Genomic DNA, 19,319 nt, shown 5'->3' with positions numbered 1-19,319 from the left:
GCCGGCCTCGGGGCCGGCAGCCGCCTACAAGCAGTCGAAAGCGCAGAGGGCGCGGACTATGGCTTTGTACAACCCCATTCCCGTCCGGCAGAACTGTTTCACCGTCAACAGATCCCTGTTCATCTTCGGAGAAGATAACATTGTCAGGAAATACGCCAAGAAGCTCATCGATTGGCCATATCCTTTCTTGCCCACCGTAACCCCCCTTCCCCTTTTGCATTTCTTCGGGTGAGGGGGGAAACCTAGCATGGAATTTGTCCCCCACCCCCTTCCTGGTGCCAATTTGCCCCTTTGCTGAACTGCACTCTTTTTACTTCAGTGCATTTAAGGCGCAAGCTTGGTGCCGTGGAGACCGGTTTGTGCACTAGTGTTTTTTGAGGTAAGGCTTTTGCTTTTTGATTTTTCCTGTGTGGAAATCTCTAGCATCCCTGGGTGCATGATGTTGCAGTGTCTGCCCCTTTCTGAGCTGAGCTTTGTCTAATTTCCAGCCCCCACGCCCCATTTCTTCACAAGCTGCTCTCTACGTAGATTGGGTTGTCCTTAATCTCAGGGCTTCTTTCATAATCAATTCCCCGTTTTCCTCCCTTTAAACCAGCCTCTCTGCATCCATCCCCACCAGCTGGGGTGACACCTGCACTGTCTGCCTGTAGGGAAATCGAGGCTCCATGAGGGGATTTATCAGTTCAGAAGGTCCAAGAGCACTGGGCAAAAACCTTGAATACAAGTAGAGAAATGAATAAATAAAACAGGCTTTTGGTTGGGGACTCACCTAACTCTGGGGACCAAGTTTAAGTTCCACTAAAAGTGGAGTGAGTGCGTGTCTGTCAGGGGAGGCAATCTCTGTTGCCACAGCCAAACAGCTCAAAGTTGCAGTTCTTTTCTGAGCCAAGGAAGAGCATCTCGTCAGGGTCCATCCTTTCCTTGGGCCGGATTGGGTACTCCTGCTTCTTAGTGCTTGACCCAGCTGGTGCTCTCCCAGTGCCCACGATTCAGGCAGATCTGCTGGGCCCGAATTCATCAGTTGAGTGCCAGAGGTGTGAAAGTAATCTGTCTCTGTCTAGCTCCAAAGGAACTGCTCTCCAGAAAGAGCTGCTGGTGGTGGTGGTGGTGGTGGGGGGGGGGGCGCATCTCCGATGGTGGTCGTGTCAGGGTGAATGGGCATGGAAGGAGCTTCTCTGCAGGTTTAATCAAGTGCACCCAGTGCAGGCTGCTGATTAGGCATCGAACTGCCTTGTTCTTCACTATGAATTGGACTCCTGGCAGGACCATTAGAAATTGAGGGTGGTGGGGTGGTAAAGAGGATGAGCAGGAGGCAAGCTAGTGCTGTGGTGTTAAACATGGGGTAGTCTTGTAGACAGCAGACTTTGATGCTTGTGAGGGAGATTTCTTGGGCAGGATGTACCTGCAAAGGAGGCCCCTCCTCTTCACCCCTATTCTCCCCGCACCCAGGTGTGCAGCAGTGAGACTGCTGGAGTTGCTTTGGGTCTCTAGTGTCAGCCCAGCACGAGGCTCGCTCCCCGCAGGGCCTGAGCATCACCCCAGCACCCCCACCCTAGTCTCTGGCCTTCCCCTCCTTCCTGCCTAGTTCCCCGCTTCAGCAGCTCCGCGATTGGCTGGCGCGTGGTGCTTCTAGGCAGCACCCCTCATTAGAAGCGAAGGAGCATCTCTAAGCAGATATTCTTCCTGCTGCTGTTGGCATCCTCCCACAACCACCCCTGGCTCGGCTTCTCTCTCCCCCCCTGCACTCCCCTCCCCCACCCGCCCCCACAGAGTGATCCCGGGCCATGCAGTGCCTGAGTTGAACGTGTCCAGGGTGGGGGTTAGGGGCGGGGGAGGAGTCCGGTCCCTGCAGTCACGCCTGCCTGTGCACCGCACAAAGCGGACAGATCTCATTGTGCTGCGTGCTGCGGCTGCAAATGCTCCTCTAGGCCGTTCTCTGCCGATTTCCCCGCTGGGTCCCCCTCCCTCGCCGGTCTTTTACAAGTCTTTAAATTTTCCCACCCACCAGGTGCTGCTTTGCTGTGCCCCTCTCTTAGGGGCGTGCTCATTCAGACAGGCGCCCTCCCGTTTCCTTGCAGTACACAAAACCGCCCGGCCGCCCGACGGGTGGCAAACGTGCCAGCAGCCATGGTTGGCACTTCATACAGCGCCGCCGAAACTCCCTTGGCAGCCCTGAGATTCCCAGTCTGCCGGGTCCAGCACCTTGGGTACTTCCAGCTGGGGCAGGGCTGCCGGGCTGGTAAATGCAGCACGTTTCCTATACCACGCGGTCGCCTCTTTTCACGTTTTCTCTTCTGCTGCACAGACAACGCCTTTCCGCCAGGCGTTGTGAGCGTAAGGTGATGTTGTGAGTTTTACTCCTCCCTTTCCTTGTTTTTGGCGAAAATGGGCCAAAGAGAGTCAAAGGAGTTGATTTCAGCATCATGCTCAGTGCCTTGACCATGAGCCCTGTCCCAATGGTCTCTTCTGTCCCCATAGTTGGAAATTTCACAGTGGTTCTACAGCGTGTAGACTCTGGTAAGTGTTCAGAGAACATCTGCTAACTGTTTAGTGGAGCTGGGTTGGAAAATTTAAAATACACCATGTTTGCTTTTTTTCCTCCTGGCTGTATAACGTAATTGACTAATACGTTCCCTCTGGTGGTGACCACGTGGAAACATTGTGCTTGTGTAGGTTCTGCATTTTCTCCAAAACCTTACCTAAGTTCCTAGTCTCACCTTCCCTTCCTTTCTAAACACCCAGCTTCCTGAAATATCTAGCTTTTTCTTACTGGGAGTCAGTATGGGTAGTGGTTACCTATAAAGCTTTGGGGCTAGGCTGCTTGGCTTCAAATTCTAGTTCCTTCACCAGCTCTGTGACCTTGAAAAGTTGCTTCATTACTCTGTGACTCAGTTTCCTTATGTGTAAAATGAAGATGTTGATAATGAGTTACTGGGAGAATTAAATGAGTTGATATATGTCAAGTGCCTACAACATTACCTAAGTACCCAGAAAACACTGGCTATTATTATTAATGGAATCCTTCAGAAATTTCAGCGTGCCTGAAGGGAGGGGTGTTAGTTCAAGGTGAAGTCTTCTAGATTCCTGCCTCTCAAAGAGAGAAAGGAGCTCCATCTGCATCACATGGGAGCCTGCTCAAAATTCATAGTCCTGAGCTTCACTTCAGACCTGCTGAATGAAAATCTGCATTTTAATAGGATCCCCAGGTGATTAGTATGCACATTAAAGTTTGGGAAATATTTCTCTGCCCTTTGTAAGGGCCAAATTTTCCAAAAGAAAAGGAAGATTGTTCAGAAAACTTGTCAAGACCTGCCTTGGTACATGACATTCCGTGTGCTTGAGGATTTTGGATGCTCGTACTCTATGACACATATGAGACTTTTATTGGCCGCAGGTCACTGTAGGACCAGGAAGATTAGTGGTCTCTTCATGCTGCATATTACTGGACTCAAGTCATATTGGTATGAAAAGATGAGTTAAGTAAAAGGAAGATCTAATTTATGCTTGTAGAATCCTCTGACTTGGAGGGGGGAGGGTAATCCTATCCAGTTATTAATAGGGGAGCTCTAGTTCTTATGGGAAGAGATGCCTAAGATAACCCAGATTTGGCATGAAAGATGGTTGCAAGTCAACAGCCCACTCTGAATGTGTTTCATTTTTCTTGGAAGCTACATCTGCATAGGGAGATAATTTTATTTTCTTATGGCACTTTCTTCTGCAGTGGATACCATAACCTTTTTGAAAATGCTAATCTGATTTAGAATGTGATATTACATTTTATATGATTCCTCCTTTTCTTTCTTGCTTATCTAATACAGCTAACAAAAGGGTTCTCTTCTCAGGCAACAGGCTCTTCTGAGTGCCATCCCAGGTTCACTGTGCTGCATGCTTACCGCTGTAACTCTTCTGTGCCCAGAGCCAGTTACCCTGTGAACATACAGGACCTGTCGCATGGCTTATCAAATGCCCACACTTGTTTGCTCTTTTCCAGGTCCGGAGGTGAAGGGAAGAAATGGTGTGTCTGACTCAGAGACTCTGTACCATAGATGGGCAATAGGGAACTCTTCCCCAACCCATTTGGTTATCTCAGCAGAACAGCACATGTTTCATGTGGAAATGAACATAATTTAAAGGAGGAAGATCAAATCTGTTTGCAGCCACTGAGATGATGAAGCTCATTATAATGAACCTGTGGATATCCGTGCATGTCATAGAGAATTTCATTGTATCCCCAAAGGACTCTGGCTATGGGTCAGAGGTTATGTGCTTAATTATGGTGAATTTCCCATTGTAAATTGTCCATTTATTTTGGAGGATTTTGGTGAGGATTACTAAAAGTTTTAGTTTCCAAATCTCCCATGTTAGCTCATACTTTTCTCCTGCTTTGGTTGCCTATAAATATACAGCTCCTTGCAGAATAGTAGTCCTGGTAAGAATTTCAGGTTTAATTTAACTCTAGTGGATCATGAGTCACGTGTCTTTATTAGGGCAGAAGGCGGCAGCTAACAAAGATGAAGTCAGTAATTATATCCTATGATCAAATAATGCAGAAAGTCTTTACATCTTCCATGTACTTGTGCATGGATGCAGATGGTGAAACACACAACATTGTAGCTGGCACTGAAGCTGAGGGACAAAGGTTTTCATTTTCTGAGGCTCCCAGGACAATCTCTGAATTATCTGTTGGCTTTGCTCTTGATATGTGGTGTGGGTAAGATTTCCTCTGGAAACCAGGCCATGATTTGTTGTGGGGACAATTGCAATTGGGATGCAGCCTGAAAAGCGAGTTGGAGTGAAGGAGTTTGACAGAAATGAAATGACTTGAGGATGGAGACAAAAATATCTTGGATGTGATAGTGTCTGTTGGCTTGCATCTCATTATTTCCCTACTTTCCTCCACTTGCTTTCCTTGCAATAGGCTCAGTGCACGTATGAATTAAAGGAGGAGGAGGAAAATAGCAAGAACAGGCCTTCATTTTTTCTTCTGAAACATCCAGACTCTGGAATTATTAGCTCCATTCAAACTTGCTTAACTCTTTTTAGCTGTTATACAAAATGTAGGTGTCTTCCCCCCCTCAAACTCTGCTGCTTTCTCCCTCTTTATAAGAGCATCTGGTTCTTTAATCTTCCTCTTCTTGGTTAACATAAAACTGAGTGAAGATTTGCTAAGCTACAGAACTCTGCAAACCCTTTGACTCCACGTTTTTGATCAGCAGATCAGTAGCCTTCCTTGTGTTGTTTGTAGGGCCGCGGTGCAGTCCGGTCCATCAGAGGCGACTCTGCTCATCTTATTTTATATATCATTGACCACAAAGACATAAAAGAGGGAACCTAAATGCAACTGTGATTAATACTCTTTTCTTCCAGGAGAGATAAACCAGGTCTTTACTTCCTCTTTTTGCCCAGTCTTCCACCCATCTTTCTATCTTTGTATATTTCTCTGTCTCTCATTTTTAGGTTCAGCTTTGGTGAATAATTCATTGTATGTGTGGGTTTTTCTAGGATTTTCAGAAATGGAAGATTATTTGTCTTCCTCTTGGATGTAATTAAGGCCTCTTATAGAGGGCCGGCTTCAGAAATCAACTTTTTCTGTAGATGCTCAGTTTTCTACAGTGGGACCGTGACACAAGAGAAAGATAGCTGGGGGAAAAATGTTTTAACATGCTTTTTCTTGCCGTTTTTGTGACTGCCCCCTACCCAGCCCTGTTGCATTTGGGTGCCCCATAAATACACAGCTACTCTCCTCCTCTACTCAGAGACCATTGTTAACTAGGAGGTATTTATATCCCCCAAGTACCCGTCACTCTGAATCCTCTCATCATCTTGAGAGTTTTCACCCCGATAAATGCTGAACCTCTGACCTAAGAAGCCAGCTTCTGTAACCATTTCTTTCTAAATTCTGGTGTGAATTCACATAGGAATGGGGGGTTGGAGAGAGCAGGCACAAAAATTAGTGTATAACACCCCAGCACCACCACTACTACCACCACCCACCTTGTGGCAATCCCCTTCAAAGAGGGATAGAAATATCAGGGACTTGGATCAATGTTTCTCTTCCCAAGCCTCCTAAACCTACACAGAGAGGACTTGTGTGTGGAGTCACCTATCGTGTTTCCAGCATCCATCTTAATTAAGGACAGAAAGTACAATGCAAAGTTTTTAGACTCCTTCAACCTAGTGGTGTCTTATGTGGTAGGTCCATTTTGGGGAGATGCCTGTGGTGTATCTTTGCTTGTTGAGTACTCCGAATATGTTTCCTTAATTTTTCATTGCCTGCGTCTTTGCCCAATCTTCAGCTATAAACCCTGGTGAACCCACACGTCCCCATCTAGAAGATGTGTCCTTAAGAGGGGAAGATGGGCCAAATTAAAAAGAACAGCAGTAAATGACTTTAAAAAGTGTCAATTATCCAAGATATCCCCCTGGCAGAGTAGTGGATATTTCTTAGGACTTTCTTTTCTTATTGCATTTTGAGCTCCGACTTTGTAGGACTAAACAGTTTCACCCTCAGTCCTCTTGCACATGTATATATATATATATATATATATATGTATATATATTAAAAGGGGGCTTGAAATAGACCCACTTTTAAAGCAGTAGTTCATCCCAGAAGCAGGTGGGCAAGGCTTGGGGCTAAAATGCCCAGCTAGGCTACAGCCACAGGCTCCTGTGGTCCAGCCACATGGGGGGTTTCAGAGGGAGGCCCTGCCTGCCACCTGTGCCCAGTATGGTCTTTTTGCCTGTGGGTCGCTGTTGCAACTCTGCATAATTTTGAGTCTATATTTTTGGCTGCATTTGGCCCTGCTGCATTTGAGCTGCCTCTGTTCCCCATCTCTGAAGAATTTGGAAAGCCTTTTTCAGGTGTACTCCGAAGCTTTCTGAAGCCTTGTTTCATTAAGGGGGGTTTGTCCTTATTTCCTCCTCCTCCTCTTTAGGGAAGGAATAAAAAGGATGTGGCTGGTCGATGGGTAACAAGTTAGGGGGGAAAAGAAGAAATGCTGTGGTCATTGTCATGGGTGGAGCCTTGCTGGTGGTTGCCTCTGTACCATTTCCATTTCCAAGATGCAGGGCATTGGGAGTGGCCTCCTGGGCCAGACAGGAGGCTCTGAAAACCAGTGTCAGGAGGAAAATTAGTCCTTACTAGTCTTTCCCAGCCTTCAGCTAAGCTGTAGGCTGGAAGTTTTTCTAACTTTCTATGCCTCTTTCTCAATTTCCACACCATTGTCTCATGGGGCTAGTCAGAGTCAAAAAGCATGAAATGGATTTTCAACAGTCACTCACTTACGTCTTGGCAATTTCCAGCTGTGTGTTCCTGGGAGTGATTTTGCTGCTTTTCTGTCAGTGGCTATTCCTTCTTGCAGGTGATTTCCACTGGCATCAAGGCTAATTCCTTTGTGTTGAAATCAGACATATGCAGTCGACCTGTTTCATCTACACCACTGGCTCTCCGGCTCTGGTGTCTCAGAATCACTTTGTTAAGCTACAGATTATTGGACCCCACTCCCAGCGTTTCCCATTCAGCAGGTCTGAAATAGGGACCGGGAAGTTTCATGTATCCCAAGTTCCCAGGTGATACTGATGCTGCTGGTCTCGTAACCAAACTTTTAGAACCACTGTCTTCACGGTTTTGTTTCTGCCAAGCAGTGACTTTAGAGAAGGTCAGTCTTAAAAATTGCTGAGGAGATTCCCCATCCTAAATCTCTCATACACTGGCCTAAAGCCCAATGCTTTTTCTTTAGGTTTGTTCAGTGAGGCTTCAAAACTTCTCTGTCAAAATGCAGGTCATTTTGGGAGTGGGGACATATTAAACTACTATATGACATTATCAGTGTCCAGTTAGTTCTTCTTTCTGGCCTTATAACTGAGAGCAGGCTCTTCTGAGAATGGACATGCCCCATTAAATTTCAGCACCTAGCATAGTGCTGGCACATGGTAGCATTCAGAAAGCTTTTGTTGAATGATTTATAATTAAATCAGTTACTATTGATTTAACAAGCATCAGTGAAATGCCTGTATGTGTGTAGTGTTGACCTGACCAGCACCTGTAGGACCAGGTATGACCCTACTTGTGGGACAGGAGGTTGCAAGTGGGTGGTTTGAGGGCATTGAGTGGCTGAGAGGGGAGTGAAGGGTCATCACATGGGGATTGGGAGGTTGTAAAAGACAAACTTTATCTACTTCACTATTTTGCTAAGGATTGCCCCAGTTTCTTTGCTACCCGATGTGGGCTTCCCACTGTTAAAAAAAAATACTGAGTATTTGTTATCTGGCATTTTGTTACACAGAACTCTTTATTAATCAGCACCCAGAGATCTATAGTATAACCCAGAGATCTATAGTATAATGACAATTGGGATTTGTAACGATGGCCCCTAGGCACCACGTAATGCTGTAATGCTTTCTCAATATTTCCAACGAAGCATTTATTACATTACATTCAACATAGTTTGAATGGTGTGTGCACTTCATTGTACGAGTATTCTGAGCTTTTGCAAATTATAATCTGTATTGATGAGGTAAAGTAGCTCTTTGTCGCTTTTTTTGTTGTTAAATTAACCAAAGTGCTCTTCTCTAGCTACAACATATAACGTAGGCATTGCAGCACTGTTCTAGAAATCAGTTCTTTCATCTCTAGAAATACTGTAGGACCTGGAAGTGAATCCTGATGCAATTGTCATATCATTAGGTGATGGTTAGAATAAAGTCATTATTTTAAAAATGGATTGATAGCTCAGCAGGCTTTAGATTTACTGGGCAAGTTCCCCAGCTGGTAAGCTGGTATTACATCTAACTGAGTGTGCTTGTTTCTGTAGCTAATGTTGAAAATGCACCATGAAGATTTCCAAGAGAGCTTTCAACAGGCATCTCAGCCAGAGGTTGTCAGATGATGCCTTCCCCAACTTGACTCTGAATTATCCAACTTTTGTGCCTTGAGCTTTTTTCCGTGCTCTTTTATACTCCCATCTCCCTTCTCCTCGATCAGTTCAGGTGATGTCGAACTCAGATGGCTCAATTGCAGGTGATAGTCCTCAGGTTCTTAAGGGTCACTTCTAAACTCTATGAGACTTTAGGGTTGGGAATACCCCGAGTGGCTTTCTAGATGGTGTCTAGATGACTCTTTGGAGTATTGGGACCATTAGGTCCTTCTACTATAGTGTTTATTTGCTTTCCATATAGCAATCATAAATCCTATTGAAATGTGATTGATGCTGTGGACCCCTCTCTCCTGAAAAATCCACATACAATTTTGCATTCAATTACAAGTGTCAGTGAATCACAATTTAAAAATACCTACTGTGTTAGAAAATTCCCACAATCTGGGATGTTGAGATGCTGGGCTATCAGGGACGGTAATTCCCAACCAAACATTGAAATCTTTATGTGCAAGTATGACAGGAACTCCAGGTGAAGGAGCTACAGAGATATGTTTGTGCTAGTCTGTCAGGCAGACTGCCATGAGAGAACACAAACATTTTAACCAAAGAGCATTAATTCAATAGAAGATCTCTTTCTACATCACACTTGATAGATGGCCATCAAGCTTGAGTACTCACAGTGACAGGGTGCTCTTCTGTTATTAAAAAAGTAAGGTATAGGGGCCAGCCCGTGGCTCACTCGGGAGAGTGCGGTGCTGATAACACCAAGGCCACGGGTTCGGATCCCATATAGGGATGGCCGGTTAGCTCATTGGGTGAGCGTGGTGCTGACAACACCAAGCCAAGGGTTAAGATCCCCTTACCGGTCATCTTTTAAAAAAAAGAAAAAAAAAAGTAGGGTATAGAAGGTTGAAATATTCCTTCTTATAGGTTGTACCTGGTTTTTGTCCCGCTCCTACTTCTGTTCTGTAAAGCAATACAGACCAAATCTACTTCTTGTTCACTTGATGATCCTATGGCCCTGAACAGCACTGTTGGCTGGAACTTTCTGTGATGATGGACGTGGTTTTTATCTGTGCTGTCCAGTATGGGAGCTACTAGCCACTTGTCATGGCTCTCGAACACTTCATATGTGGCTAATGTGACTGAGAACTAAATTTTAACTTTTATTTAATTTTAATTAATTTAAATGTAAATAGCCACATGTGGCTAGTGGTTCCTGTATAGGATTGCACAAGTAGAGAGAATAGATAATGAGTCAGAAAGCCTATGTTCCCCTTGGGTTTTGTCACTTATTAGCTTTGTAACTGGGCAAGGTTTCCTTGGCTTGGTGCACAGGGCTTGTCATGATCCACCTGTCTTGACCACCATGATCACCGTCTCTCCAGCTGTTCCTGTAAGCCTGCCAATCTCCTAAGGCACCGTGCTCTTCCATGCCTCTGTGCCTTTGCACTCGCTGCTCCTTCTGCCAGGAATGACTGTGGCTCTAATTGCACTCAGAGGTCATTTCCTCCGCGAAGCCTTCCTTGATTTCTCTTGGCAGAATGAGACCAACTCTCTCCTCTGGGCCCCCATCTGGTGCTTTGTTTATTACTTTGTTGTAACACTTAACCACATAGCTTTAGTATTGGTTTAGAATTTCTGCAAGGGGAGGGGCCATTATCTGTTAGTTTTTTAATTACCAAAACATGGAACAGCGCTTATTAATATTTACATTTAACACATTCATTTCAATTAAAATGCTTTTTTTAGTTATGTTTTTAAAAGAAATGGCATTCTATTTCTGACTTGAGGATATAGTCAGCTAACAACCCTGGATCTTTCAATATGAATGATGACAGAGTTAGCTTTCCCTCACTCTGTTTTCATTCAGTTTAATTTTTGAATCTTGATTCAGGACTATGTGTTTATTTCAAGTACATTTTATCTCCTTGCCTTTGATCCAGCAGCCTATCCTGTAGAGGTCCTTTCTGAGTACAGACAGGGAACTGACTTTTGTTGAGTATCCACCAAATTTCAGGTTCTCTACATTTAAACAAACCAATAATCCAATGAGGCAAGTGATATTATCCATATATTAAATTTGGGGAAGCTGAGGCTACAGAAGATTGAGTCACTTGCCCAAGGTCAACACCAGTGAACTTGAACACAGGTGGTCTGATTCCAAAGTTTAAGTGATTTCTGTGACACACTGTCTGTGGACTCTGCCCCATCCTGAGCTTTGCATCATCTGCAAATGTGATAACATGCTATATGCTTTCATTCAAGTAATTGATAAAAATATGGTTAGAATTGGGGACCACTCCTGCTTATCATCAGTGCCTTAGTCAGTGTTGTCGACTATTGAGCTTTTTACAGATCTTCTGAACTGTGCTTTAGCCAACTGACATTTCTCTGTTTTGTCTGTAAGAATATTGTGGGAGATATCCTTGTCACATGCTTTACTGAAATCAATACATACTTTTAAGACTATTTCATATCTATTTTAAGTTAGGACATAGCATCTTGCTTTGTCTAAAGCACACTTTGGGTATTATTTTCAGAAACTAAGACAATATTTTATTTCTTTGCTAGAGAATAAAAGTGTTGAGCCCTAGAATCTCAGGAGTTGCAGGGATATTAGATGTCGTCTAGACCAATGCCCAGTTGATGAAAGCTATGCCTTAGAGTTCAGGATTTACCAGTCTCTGCATGGAAGCCTTAGGGTGTCATTGTTAGAAACATGGTCTCTGGATTCAAATCTCAGTACCACCTCTGCCACTTCATAACTGTGTGCCTCAGGAAACCTGCTTAACCTTGCTGTGCCTTGAATTCTTCAAACATAAAATGGAAATAGTAATTATACCTATAGGGTGTATCTTATAGGAATTTTGTGAAGATCAGATGAGATAAAAGATGTAATGTGCTGAAAACAGTGTTTGGTACATAGTAAGCCATGAATAAATCTTAGTTATTAGTATCTGGTTAATTCTGGATAAGTCAACATTAAACTTTTACAGCTAAGTTTTCTCCTTCTAACAATACCATCTTACTTCTTCCTGACTCTTTCCAGGTTTCTAACCTGTGTGCTGCCAGAAAAAGTTTATGTGACCTTGCAGTAGTCTTGTTACCTCCCTGGGCCTCAGTGTCTTCAGATGTGAGGTGGAGATCACTTTCCCTGCTTTGCCTGCCTTATAAGACTATTGTGAGGTTAGCATAAGTTAATGTGTATGGAAGCACTTTGTAAACGTATTAGGTGTTAGCACTAATGTTAATGTTGATACAGTTTATAAATACCTAACCTTTATTGATCGTTTACTATGTGCCGGATTACTGTGCTAAGTGCTTCCCATGGATTATTACATTTATTCCTCATGACAGTCCTATGGAGACATGCATCCTTGTTTGCTACACTTCACAGTTCTGGGAGTGAGATGTGGAGAGGTGAACTCATTTGCCCAGGATCACACACAATGAGTTAGAGCTGGAGGCCTGGCTCAGAGCTGGTGCTGTTAACCACTGTAGCTAGTCTTTCCACAAGCTGCTTTTTTTTTTCTTTTTCCTTCTCAAAGTTATTGGGTTTACATTTTTGAAAATACATTTTAAAATATTTAAATCAAAACTTGACTTCCTTTGTATGTTTCTAACGCCAATTTTACATTGATATTGTCTCTAAGGACACATTTGGATTTACAACCCAGAAAAAATATCTTCTAGAGCTATAATGGTGCAGAATTTTCCCAGCAAGCTTCTGATAAAAGCAGATCCAATATTCAAAACCATCAACAGCCTTAAGCAAACTCACTTGATTTTGTTGTCGTTTGTACAAAAATGGTAGCCAAAAATTTCAGATGGCCTGATCAGTGGCATATGGAAGGATCTCTCTTGGAGTCTCGGCTTGGCCTCTGGGCAGTTTCTTTCCAGGGCTTGTCAGCCTTCTAGCTAACTAGTCCTTGTCTGTTAAGGTTCCTTGGGTATTTAGGGTCTCTGTCTTTGTTCTATCAGAGAAAAGAGTCTGGATTAGAATTCATGAACTGTGGAGGAAGCTTCTGAAAGAATTAGAGTGATGGGGATGGGGGTGGAGGAGCCTGCATGGCTTGAATGAGCTTGGTGAAGATCATCTGTCAATTGATACTGGAGGACATTTTACCTGTGGGAGCCGGATACTGGTGTGGTTGAGAATGGATAATTAGGATGTACCACTTGGCTTCTGGAAACCAGACAGAAGACTCAAAAGAAATTAGGGTGTAGGCCTTAAAAAGTCAAAGGAACTGCCTCTCCTTTCTGCAAACTTTGGATTGTATTTGCATGGAAATTTGTAATTGTGAAATATCTGAGCCATATGGATGCCCAAGGATGCATGTGTTCTGTGTTCTTCTAGACTGTTGATAGGAGGAGCAGTTGAAGGGTGTGGGCTTGTCTGGAGGTGGGGTGGGTGGGTGGATGGGGTAATATGAGGAGAGGGCAGGCCTGGGGAATATGGGCCTATGTAAATTCAGAGGATCTGGGCATTTGGGCAAGAGAACACTCCCTTCTCACAGAGAGGCACATGTGTATGTATGCATTTATTTTTGAGATCTTCATCTGCCCTCCATCCCCCCACCAAAGTGCTATGGATAAGGATGTTACATCTTTGGGTAACCTCTTTTCCTGGTGATGATTACAGTGTAACAAATGCCCATTCCTGAATGTACAGGCTTAGAAAGACTGAGCTCATTTCTGCTGCAAACATCAGTAGACGGGCTCAAGAGAGCAAATCAAAGGAATAGATCCTAGGAAATAAGAACTTCCAACAGCCTTTCACACTTCCACTGTGAAAGAGGATGGGTTCAGAACAGCCCTGCATAGTCATAAAGTTTGTCATCTCTCTTTTTCTCTTACCTTCATGTGTTTTTATTATATAATTTTACCAGCACTCTGTAGGGACCATCATCCAGGCCAAAGAGCTCTCTATTTTTCAGTACACATCCCTGGGAGCGGAGGGAGGACACTAACCGTGAATGCCTGTTGTATGTTGTAACCTTTAGTGAACAGGCATTGTACAGCATGTTCTCATTTTATAGATTATTGGCCTGAGGTCACAGGTAGATGTGGTCTCACTGACTCTGTTGGCTGTTCTCTTTCCACCATAACATGCCGCCTTGAGTCAGACCAGAAGACTAGCAGTCACGTTTCCCTAACAGCATCTTTTTAGGATGGTGCTGCAAACTACGTACATGTATCTGCAGCACCCACTGGGTAGGAGGCTAAACGCATGGAGGAGTGAAGGGTCAGTAGATGGGAGAAGAGCAGAGATCTCTTACCCCTCATTATGATCATCGTGAAATGGATCTGAGACATCTTTCCCTGTGTCATTGGAATGCGAACTTGGGTTAGGATCTGGGACCTTTACTATTTTGTCATCCCTTCCCCCAAAGCTCTACTGCCACAGTCCTTTCATATCTCTGCAGAGGGCCTACGATTTGGAAAATGCCAATTCTCCTTTCAGTATTAGCATGTAAAGTCCGTTCTCTTTTTTCCAGCCCTCGAAGCCTGTCCTCTGTCCTCTCTGTTCTGGGGTGCCCACAGTGTGAGTCGTGGTGTGGAGGTGGAAACTTATATGACTTTTTCTTGAACTTTTACTTACTGAATGCTTCTGCTTTTGTAACTTTTTAAGGAAATGGGGGCTGGGGAGGGGTAGGGAAGCTGTTGAAAAGACACTCATATCCTGACAGAGTGTAGAGAAGGCTTACAATAGGTTTATGGAAAAAGCTGCCGTACGTTCAGCCCCAGTCCAACCTTATAAGAATTACAACTTTTTATTAATTGTCTACTAGAGAAGTTTTTGCTAATCCAGCTGGCCATGGAGAATTTCTTGAAAGTTTAGAAATATTTCTGTGGACTTTAGAAACTTTCAGGATGTTCCTAGGTGTGCCAGGATTTGCATTTTGAATGTTATTGTTGAACGTGCTCCTTAGTAACTTCCTCAAAAGTGGCTTCTTTCAGTGGCAATGATGGGTGCTCCTCTTTTCTCCCCACTTCCCTCTCATCTTGCTCCCCATTAGCACTACAGAAGAATAGAATATTAGAGTGATAGGGACCTAAGAGAAACTCTAATCAAACCCTCATTCGTCTGTTAGAAAGCTGAGGACCAGAGAGGTCAAGTGACTTGCCACAAGTCTCTCAGTAAATGATGGAGCAGGGACTAGAACCCAGGACTCCTAAATGCAGGGCTCCTTTGATCACATTTTCTCTTTTCTTTCCTCTGGACCCTTTCCCACTTAGTCATCATCCCTCTAGACCCTTATTCCTCTTCTGGGGCTTCCTGTCCTTTCATTGGTTAGCAAGTGTATGCTTTTGGTGTTTCTCTTGGGGCATAGGAGGCTGAATGTAAGAATCATGATTATTAAGAAAGGACTTAAGTAGAAAAAGTAGGCATAACCAAGAGAAGGATAATTCATAGAGGTGAAGCCAATCAGCACAGATCTAGTGAGAATGGGAAGCAGTGAGTCAGAATACTGGTTAATGTTCTCCTTTCCCCAAAATGTTGCAGGAGAACTTTCATGAAATGGTAGTATAGGACTCAGAAGACAATGGACTTTAATCTAGTGGAAAAGGAAGGCTAGGTCTCAGCAGATGGGAGCAAGGGTGGATGCTTAGGCAAGCACTCACCTCGGAACGTTTGCTGGGCTCTGCAGTGGCCCTGAGAAAGGTCAAATATCTAGACCCTACCTGGAGAGATACTCTTTGAGAACAGTTGAGTAGTCATGGGAAGGAGGAAGTAAGCACAAGTAGAAAGATCTCTTTCTTTTAGGATCCTCAATTCAAGCTAAGAATCCAGGGCATTTTGTCTGGTTGCTCTGATGATAGTTTCCCAAGTTTTTCAGAGTATGGGGCTGAGAGTTCAGAGAAGTTTCTAGCCCTGGCTCTGGAAAAGTCTCATTCCTCCTCTGGTCTCAGCATCTTCATTTGTAAAGTGAGCATGTTGGAAGAGTTACTGGAACTCTAAAGTGCTTTTCAGTTTTCACGGTTGTGCCTCTGGGATTCTACTTTCCACCACTGTAATCTCATTCGATTTGAGGACACCATTGGCTTTCATGGCCTCCAGCATCCACAGCAGTGTTCTTCTTCCTGGCTGCACATTCGAATCAGCCTGGTAACTTTCAGAATGCTGATGCCCAGACTGCAGCCAAGATAAATTATATCAGAATCTCTGGAGATGGAATATCTGTATCCATAATCTTTAAAAGGTGATTCTACAGTACAGCCAAGGCTGAGATCCACTGATCTTCTAGAGTGAGAGGTGAGCCTTTTACCTGATTTGTTTCTCTTTCTTCTGAGTGTGCTTTGGTCACCTGTCTTGGCTGATTCCTCTTAGTTCTCTTGCAGGCTATAGTGAAAATAGCAGGAGCCCCCTGGGTATCCTGGAATTCAGCCTGAGAGAATGGGGTGATTAATTCTTATGTTTCACTGAATTGGCAAAACCATTCACCTGTGGCTCCTGCTGGTACAGCTCCAGCTGCATAGGTGACAGCCTTCTGTGATGAGGGTGGTGCGCCAGACTTCCTGAACACAGGTCTAGCTAAAGGAGCAATTTGAAGCTAAGGGACAGAGTGAGTCATGCTCACCCAGGAAGCCCTTGAGCAAGTGACCAAAGACTCATTGACCTTGCTTCACACCTGGTTAGTTAGCTCCTTATGCATATGGGGTTGGTCCATCATGACTACCATCAAATGCAAGAATCTCCTCAACATCCTGGACAGTCTGCCAGAGATGTGGAGTTGTAGTAAGTGGTGCTAAAACCGGCTCTTCCTGGCTCTTGAGTGTCCTTAATTGTGAATCTCTTCCAGACTCTGTTCATTGATGTCAAGTTGGTAGCTTGAAATTGGCCATGGAGAGAGTATTTGTACCCCAGAAATTGACAAATGCTACACGTCAGAGCTTTTCTCCTTGATGTTAAACATTTATTCACACAATACTTAGTTTACTACTTAACAAAATAGTCATTCACTTGTGGAACAGTGGAGATGCTTCTCTGTACTGCCCTAGATCTGTCTTTGGATGGGTGTTTCACAGCGTGGGTCTTAGTCTTATCCTCTGTAATAACTAAGAAAGCATCTAAGCCCCCCTTACAAGCTAGCCCTTCGGATACTTGAAAGCAGCTATGATGTCTCTCTCAAGCCTTCGCTTTCCAAGCTGAGTATCCTTCATTCCATCAACATTTCCTCATGTGGTTTTCAGGCTCAGTGGGTGTCTGAACACTGGGATAGAGTTGCAGAGTTTTCAAAGGAAAACAAAAATTCTCCCAGAGGTGATCTGTGAACTCTTTCACAAAATGCTTTTCGTTTTCTTTATGCAACCTGAGTACCATCTGAGGGCCCGTGATGCAAGAGTGCATATGACATTGGGTACAGTCTTGGGTGTGGTCACTGACAGCAGCTCACAGTCTTCTCTCCCTAAAAAGCACATTGCTGCCAGAACTCTTGATGGGCTCAGCTTTGTCAGAGTGTCATCAAAACACACCTTCTGGTTTCTGAAACAGGTAATTATCCTACCGCTGTTTTGTTTTCTTCCAGAGGCTTTTAATGTTCCCATTTTCTTTCTTCTTTTTTCTGTAGCGTTCAATCATTTGTCTCGTGATCACCAAAACTGTGTGTCAAATAACAGCATTTTGAGTCCAGAATTCAGTCGACACATAACAAGTCAATTTGTTAAGACTTATCCAGCTGATTGTAACCGAAAGTGGCACGCTTTGCAGAAAGAGGGAGGAAGCCAGTGCTGGTGTAATTTCTCAGAACCAGCACTCCCCGTCCTTTGGGAATTGGGCTCTCGGATGTGTCTGGAACTGACCTCAGTATTGGTTCACGAAGGAAGAAATAATGTGAACTTCCTTTCAGTTGTTTTATATAGAGGGCAGGGTCATGGGAGTCAGCTGTGAGTTCTCTGTCTAAAAGCAATGACAGGTTGGATGTGGCTTCACAGACAATAGTGAAAGGGTAACACTAGGGATCTTTTGTTTTGAGTAACTGAGTCTGTTGGCTTCAATCAGAGAGCAGTGGGAATGTGCCAGCAAACAGAAAGCCTTTTGGGGGGGTTCTCTGCCTCTTTGTTATGTTCCCAATATTGCTTTCTTTGTCTTTCATTCATTAGGTTTTAAATCTTTAGGAGTAGGTGTAATGGCATTTCCATCTTGATAGCCAGCGAGAGAAAGGGAGGGAGAGGGGGAGAGAGGTGTGTATGTGTGCTCAGGACTGCCTGTCAGATGGTGAATTTGAACAGAGGCAGCTGTTGTCATGGCGATGGCAGGTTGCATCCCACCACCATGGAAACCAAAGTTAAAAAACTGATGTTAAAGCTGGAAGTCACATGATGCATTTTTGTTTTGTTTTGTTTTAAAAAAAGAAAAGGGGTTTGGTTTTTCAATCTGACTTTTTTTTTTAAGACGAGATCAGCTGGTGAGAAAAATCGCACTAAGGAAAGCAATGAGATAATGAAGTGGGACAATGTGGAATATGCAGAGCCTTCCATCTCATTTTTCTTCTTGTTAACAGTGCATTTCTCCTGCCACAGGGGAGATGGGGAGGGAGGGGAAAATGCAACGTGGATTTCCAGGTTCGCAGCCAGAGCCGTGCACTGATTATTGTCGCGTGGAGAAGCGCGGGGTTTTAGCCATCCTGCCCTTTGGAGGTTCACCCTTTGTTGATCAGCCCAGGACAGAGACTGGAAACCTAAAAGCAAGGACTGAGAAAGATGAAAATGGAGTCGAGGGTGTGACTTACCCCAAATGGGAGGATGCTCCTTACATGGATAAATTCACAAGATTAACATTTATTTTCAGGAAATTGAAATGTTCATCTGTAGCCCCTCAGAACCCCAAGGAAAGAGTCCCCTCTGTTTATTCCCTTTTCCAGGTTGGTCTTTTGTGAGCTACCCCATCCTGCCAGGTCAGCCACAGGAGTAAGTGCAAAGAAGTCCAGAAGGAGCTCGGGGAGCACATTCAATTCTGGGCCGAGACTCCTTGGACCATGGTTTACCTCTTCACCTGGGCCCTTTCACCTGGGCGGGTGGGGAGAATTGTTAGAAAGCCCTTTTGGGTCTCCATGTTTTTATCTCATACTCTCTCCTATTTCATGCCATCCGAGAGAAAAGGTGAAGCATCCACCTAGGAGGGGAGCTGACCCCCAGCCTGTTTTAACAGGGCTGGTTTGAATTTTCTTTTCAGACTGTGAAGGGTTGCAGAGTTGCACTATGGCATGTGTAGACAAGCTAGGAGGCGGAGATCTCAGTAAGAATATCTGCCCATCAGAAGAGTGAGGGAGGGCCGGCCCGGTGGCGCACTGGATAGTGCGCCGCTTGGGAAGCGTGGCGGCGCTCCCGCCCGAGGGTTCGGATCCCACATACAGACCGGCTCCCGCTCACCGGCTGAGCGCGGCACGGGAGCAACCCCGAGGGGTGCCATCCCGTTGCCGGTCCCCGGTCCGGTCC

The 19,319-nt window shown here is 44.4% G+C and overlaps 1 protein-coding gene across 4 annotated transcripts in view; it reads left to right on the top strand.

Annotated features, from left to right (window-relative positions):
* The window catches only part of CACNA1E (calcium channel, voltage-dependent, R type, alpha 1E subunit), a 344,242-nt gene that overhangs the window by 11,049 nt on the left and 313,874 nt on the right, over positions 1 to 19,319 (top strand). For 3 of the 4 annotated variants that reach the window (XM_008567380.1, XM_008567379.1, XM_008567378.1), the window contains exon 2: positions 21 to 177. In XM_008567380.1, coding sequence (XP_008565602.1) covers positions 21 to 177 — 157 coding nt within the window. Of the gene's footprint in view, positions 1 to 15; positions 178 to 19,319 lie in introns of those variants that run through there. The other variant, XM_008567377.1, reaches the window with a different exon arrangement.

This window comes from Galeopterus variegatus, unplaced genomic scaffold (assembly GCF_000696425.1).
Source record: "Galeopterus variegatus unplaced genomic scaffold, G_variegatus-3.0.2 Scaffold314, whole genome shotgun sequence".
Lineage (NCBI taxonomy): Eukaryota > Metazoa > Chordata > Mammalia > Dermoptera > Cynocephalidae > Galeopterus > Galeopterus variegatus.
The sequence above is the reverse complement of the archived record's forward strand: the minus strand, read 5'-3'. Positions and strand labels throughout refer to the sequence as shown.